Source organism: Numenius arquata, chromosome W, assembly GCF_964106895.1.
Source record: "Numenius arquata chromosome W, bNumArq3.hap1.1, whole genome shotgun sequence".
NCBI lineage: Eukaryota > Metazoa > Chordata > Aves > Charadriiformes > Scolopacidae > Numenius > Numenius arquata.
The window spans coordinates 19,889,031-19,895,584 of NC_133615.1; the positions used below are offsets into that span (position 1 = coordinate 19,889,031).

Below are 6,554 nucleotides of genomic sequence, written 5' to 3' on the forward strand. Positions count from 1 at the left end.
CCAAAAGTCCTGTGCTGAGATAGGCTCAACTATAGATGATTCTTGACCAGCATTTTGAAGGTTTTTGTTTTGACCATATATGACTCCAGGAAAAAAAACAACAATCTGTGCACATCTGCTCAGAGTGGTAATTTATATAGCATTTTGTAAGGTACTAATAGTTCTCCTCTGCCCAGCTGCCTTCCCCTGAGGTCCAGTTGCTATCATAGCCCTTGCAGCCTTTGCAGATGCAATGTTTTTCTGAAGCAGAAAAACAGGAGCCAAAGGGAGGCATCTCATCCACGAAGCCTCTGTGGAGAAATGAACTTGCAGTGTAATGCCTTTGGCCCTGCTGAGAATTTAGTGAAGGGAATTATGAAAGCACAGATTTGCTTGTCAGTATGACTGGTTTCATATAGGAACCACAAACCTAGGAAGGGAAAAACCTCTTCTATTGCTGCAAAGGCTGCAAAGCTGTGGTAGTCATTCAAACAAAATCAGAGAGAATTTGATCTGATAGAGGTTATTCCTGTAGTCTGGTGTACTTTATCATTCACTGACTGCACAGTTCTTCGCCATCTGTCTTCCATTATGATTATGTAGGGATATCCTTCTCTTTTTTCTTTACCAAAGTGCAGAGCTTCTTTTAAAAGAAAAAAAAATCATGCTTAAACATGAATGCAGCCGGATAAAGAGCTACTGCACACCTGCAGAGAAGCATAATATGGGCTGCCAGTGATACAGATCATGTCTTGTGTACGTTCAGTAGACTTGCACATATCCCACTGCTTCTGCTATGTTCCCTTCTCTTCTCACCATTTTCTTCCCCTTTTCTTTGAGTATAAACACGTAGAACTCAAAATTCAGTGTTGAAGAGGAAGTAATACTATGCCAGACTTACTTACACTTACAGAAACAAAGGGAGAAGTTGCAGAAACACTCTTAATATGGACAAATGTCTTGAAGTCCTCCTTATTCTGGTGTACAGGGTGGTAAAACCATAGAATCATGGAATGGTTTGGGTTGGAAAGGACCTTTAAAGGTCATCTAGTCTAACCCCCCTGCCATGGGCAGGGACACCTCCCACTAGAGCAGGTTGCTCAAAGCCCCGTCCAACCTGGTATTGAACACTTCCAGGGATGGGGCATCCGCAACTTCTCTGGGCAACCTGGGCCAGGGTCTCACCACCCCCACAGCAAAGAATTTCTTCCTTATCTGAATCTTACCTCTTTCAGTTTGAAACCATTACCCCTTGTCCTATTGTAACAGGCCCTGCTAAAAAGTTTGTCCCCATCTTTCCTGTAGGCCCCCTTTAGGGACTGGAAGGGGCTCTAAGGTCTCCCCGGAGCCACCTCGTCTCCAGGCTGAACAACCCCAACTCTCTCAGCCTTTCTTCATAGGAGAGGTGCTCCAGCCCTCTGATCATCTTCGTGGCCTCCTCTGGACCCATTCCAATGGGTCCATGTCCTTCCTGTGCTGAGGACTCCAAAGCTGGACACAGTACTCCAGGTGGGGTCTCACCAGAGCAGAGTAGAGGTGCAGAATCACCTCCCTCACCCTGCTGGTCACGCTTCTCTTGATGCAGCCCAGGATGTTGTTGGCTTTCTGGGCTGCCAGCACACATTGTCAGCTCATGTTGAGATTCTCGTCCACCAATACCCCCAAGTCCTTCTCCTCAGGACTGCTCTCAATCCATTCTCTGCCCAACCTGTATTTGTGCCTGGGTTGCCATGAACCAGGTGCAGGACCGTGCACTTGGCCTGGTTGAACTTCATGAGGTTCGTATGGGCCTGTCCAGGTCCCTCTGGATGGCATCCCTTCCCTCCAGCATGTCGACTGTGCTGCACAGCTTGTAGTCATCGGCAAACTTGCTGAGGGTGCACTCAATCCCACTGTCCATGTCTCCGACAAAGATGTTGGACAGCACTGGTCCCAGTACCAACCCCTGAGGAACACCACTCGTCACTGGCTTCCACTGGGACACTGAGCTGTTGACCGCAATCCTTTGAGTGCGGCCATCCATCCAGTTCCTGATCCACCGAGTGGTCCATCGGTCAAATCCATGACTTCCCAATTTAGAGACCAGGATGTCATGCAGGACAGTGTCAAACGCTTTGAATAAGTCCAGGTAGATGACGTCTGTTGCTCTGCCATTGTCTACCAAGGCTGTGGCAATATCGTAAAAGGCCACCAAATTTGTCAGGCATGACTTGCCCTTGGTGAAGCCATGTTGGCTGTCACCAATCACCTCCTTATTTTCCATGTGCCTTAGCAGAGATTCCAGGAGGATCTGCTCCATGATCTTGCTGGGCACAGAGGTGAGACCGACTGGCCTGTAGTTCCCCGGGTCTTCCTTTTTTCCCTTTTTGAAAACGGGGGTTATCTTTCCCCTTTTCCAGTCAGCGGGAACTCCACCGGACTGCCATGACTTCTCTAATATAACAGAAAGCGGCTTGGCAACTTCATCTGCCAGCTCCCTCAGGACCTGTGGATGGATCTCATCAGGTCCCATGGACTTATGTACCTTCAGGTTCCTTAGAAGATCTTGAACCTGGTCTTCTCCTACAGTGGGCGGTTCTTCATTCTCATAGCCCTTGACTTTGCCTTCTGCACCTTGTGCGGTGTGGCTAGAGCCCCTGTCGGTGAAGCTCGAGGCAAAAAAGTCATTGAATACCTCAGCCTACTCCATATCCCAGGTAACCAAGCCTCCTGTTTTCTTCCAGAGAGGGCTCACAGTCTCTCTGGTCTTCCTTTTATCACTGACATACCTGTAGAAGGTTTTCTTATTGCCCTTGATGTCTCTGGCCAGATTTAACTCTATCTGGGCTTTAGCTTGCCTAGTCTGATCCCTGACCACTTGGACAGTTTCTCTATATTCCACCCAGTCTACCTGTCCTTGCTTCCACCCTCTGTAGGCCTCCTTTTTGGTTTTGAGCTTATCCAGGAGCTCCTGTTAAAAAGACCCTCTTACTCCTCTTGGAAATAAACAGTCCAGGAATTACATTACAGCTGGGCAAGTACCTATGTGCTGCCAAACCACAGGCACAGTGATTGAATTCTGCTCACCTTTTGCTCCAGGGATGTTCCGCTCTGCCTAAGCCCTGCTACCGTCTAGTTGTTTTTACAAACGTGTAGAAACATAATTATCTGAGACAGGTGTCTCACTTTCAAGTGCTGCTGTAAATGGTCTGCAGGCTTAGAAGGTGGCGGCAGGTAGCTGAGAGTCAGATAATAATCAGCACAATGCTTGAATTGAGAGACAATGCTTATTGAGAGACCTGGCTTATGAAGAGCTCCTCAGTTACTTAAGTTTGTTTTAAAACCATTTCAATTAGAAGCTAATTTTTAAGCTAGAACAATCAAGAAATCTTTTTAAGAACTGCATTTCTTCTACTCTCTCTATATAATCTATATATATGGATATATTTACACATACACATATATATGTTTTTTAACCATTAAGATATTTTGGTTTCAAATCACATTATTAAAAATATCTATCCTGTCTATTGGCCAAAAGAAAGCAAACATTGGAAATTTCAGAAATGCTTGTATTCAGAAAGGTTTGTATTATTACACAGTTGGAATGGGTGCATATAATCTCATTTTAGTTTTTGTGAATTGGCTGTACATGATCTGGTTTGGACCAGAAAATGTCCTAAACATCTGATACCATGCATTTTATCAAGAGGAAAAAAATTAGTTGTTTCTTCCAGTGAAAATTTTCAGGCTGACACTAATGAATACATTGAAATGAATTTGAAATAATAAAAATAAAAGTATTAATATTACCATTTTGCAGGTGGAAGTGACTGCATGTTTGTTACTCCTCCATCTACTGGTACCACAACCTGAACATTAGACAGCATACTAGGCACATTCATAGACTCTGGATTGTACTTATAATCCACTCTCACATCAGTAGTGCTAGCATTACATTTCCAGTAAGTTGCAAGATTCAAGGGAGAGGACTGGATGCCATTTGATGATACCTGTAAAAGAATAAACCATTGAAAGCAGCTTAATTAAATATTCCCCTTTTGGGCAAAATTAGGGAATGATGGTAACAAGTATAACTCTAAATCCTGACAAAATACCAAATTGACTTCTGAACCCTCAGAACTGTGAAGACTGTTGTAGCCTAAAGTAATTCCTGTTCTTTTAATTTTAAATTAAAATAATTTTTAAAAGGTTTAAACTCCCTCTGCCCACAAGGCTCCTTCCTGTTCTGGCTTTCATAAGTTAAAACAGTTTTGTTTTAGTCTTGTGTTCTGCCTCACACAAGAAACATGCTTGTGGCAAAATGACTTCATTTTTAGCAGTTGTGTGCCATACCAATTCAGCTGCTCAAACAGCCAGCAGCAGAGTGCAATGTGTGTCACTGGACAGGCATCCAGCAAAACAGTTCTTACCTATTAAATGCATTCTTTTCCTATTGCAGGAGGGTTGGATGCTGCTGCTTCTGTAGCTGAGCTTGTGCTACTGCCCTGCTGCACCTCTACCACCTTCCTAGTCTACTCGAGGAACGTTTAATGCCCCGGTGTCTTGTCTTACCTTTCCTTGGCAGCCCAGAACCCTTTCTATATGCCAGGGCTTCTGCATGCAGATTCCGCTGGTCTCTAAATTGGAAAGTCATGGATTTGATGGATGAACCACTCGGTGAATCAGGAACTGGCTGGATGGCCACACTCAAAGGGTTGTGGTCAACGGCTCAATGTCCCAGTGGAAGCCAGTGACGAGTGGTGTTCCTCAGGGGTCGGTAATGGGACCAGTGCTGTCCAACATCTTTGTCGGAGACATGGACAGTGGGATTGAGTGCACCCTCAGCAAGTTTGCCGATGACTACAAGCTGTGTGGCGCGGTCGACACACTGGAGGGGAGGGATGCCATCCAGAGGGACCTGGACAGGCTTGAGAGGTGGGCCCGTGCGAACCTCATGAAGTTCAACCAGGCCAAGTGCAAGGTCCTGCACCTGGGTCACCACAATCCCAAGCACAAACACAGGCTGGGCAGAGAATGGCTGGAGCAGCCCTGAGGAGAAGGACTTGGGGGTACTGGTGGATGATTGTTGGCTCAACATGAGCTGGCAATGTGTGCTGGCAGCCCAGAAAGCCAACTGCATCCTGGGCAGGATCAAAGAAGCGTGGCCAGCAGGTCGAGGGCGGGGATTCTACTCCTGTACTCCGCTCTGGTACCTCCACCTGGATTACTATGTCCAGCTTTGGAGTCCTCAACACAGGAAGGACATGGACCTCTCCTATGAGGACAGGCTGAGAGAGTTGGGGCTGTTCAGCCTGGAGAAGAGAAGGCTCCGGGGAGACCTTAGAGCCCCTTCCAGTTTGTTAAGGGCCTCCAGAAAAGCTGGGGAGGGACTCTTTATCAGGGAGTGTAGCAATAGTACAAGGGGTAATGGTTTTAAAAATGAAAGAGGGGAGATTTAGATTAGATATTAGGAAGAAATTCTTTCCTGTGAGGGTGGTGAGACACTGGCCCAGGTTGCCCAGAGAAGTTGTGGATACCCCTTCCCTGGAGGTGTTCAAGGCCAGGTTGGATGGGGCTTTGAGCAACCTTGTCTGGTGGGAGGTGTCCCTGCCCAGGGCAGGGGGTTGGAACTCGATGATCTTTAAGATCCCTTCCGACTCAAACCATTCTATGATTCTATGCCACTGCCTCATTTTTCCCCAACAGTAAAGATCTTAAATAGATCTCATTTTTCCACAGTACTCATTTCTGCAATGCAAAGATATGTTCTGTTCCTTCCATCTTTGTCAGGAATTCTCTGTGTACCTAACATGCTTTTTATAGATTCAGTATTCCACGGTTTTAAACTATTTTGGGAGGATGTGGAAGTCTACAATAATATTAATAGCTGCACTGGTTTTGTTTTTTGATGTAGAGACAGTTGGCTCAGATGTTCAACCATCTCAGTGCAGGCCTCGCAAATCCCTGTTCTCCCTTTTGAGGAGAGTCTGTCTATCTTGAATTTTCATGAACATTTTTTGTTGACATCTTCTCACAGATTCACAGCATGGTTGAGGTTGGAAGGGATCTCTGGAGGTCATCTGGTCCAATGCCCCTGCTCAAGCAGGGCCACCTAGAGCTGGCTGCCCAGGACCACGTCCAGACAGCTTTTTAATATCTCCAAGGAGGGAGACTCCATAAGCTCTCTGGACAACCTGTGCCAGTGCTTGGTCACCCTCACAGTCAAAAAGTGCTTCCTGATCTTCAGAGGGAACCTCCTGTTTTTCAATTTGTGCCCATTCCCTCTGGTTCTGTCACTGGGCACCACAGAAAAGAGCCTGGCTCAGTCTTCTTTACACCCTCCCTTCAGGTATTTATGCACATGGATGAGATCTCCCTGAGCCTTCTCTTCTCCAGGCTGAACAGTCCCAGCTCTCTCAGCCTTTCCTCATAGGAGAGATGCTCCAGTCCCTTCATCATCTTGGTGGCCCTTCGTTGGACTGTCTCCAGTAGCTCCATGTCTCTCTTGTACTGGGGAGCCCAGAACTGGCCGCAGGACTCCAGGTATGGCCTCACCAGTGCTGAGTAGAGGGGAAGGATCACCTCCCCTCAAC

At 46.4% G+C, this 6,554-nt stretch overlaps 1 protein-coding gene across 1 annotated transcript in view; it reads left to right on the forward strand.

Annotated features, from left to right (window-relative positions):
• Positions 1-992: 992 nt before the first annotated feature.
• LOC141476786 (transportin-1-like) overlaps positions 993-6,554 on the forward strand; it is a 96,657-nt gene continuing 91,095 nt past the window's right edge. Inside the window, exon 1 of the mRNA XM_074165587.1 lies at positions 993-1,001. Coding sequence (XP_074021688.1) covers positions 993-1,001 — 9 coding nt within the window. The remainder of the gene's footprint in view (positions 1,002-6,554) is intronic.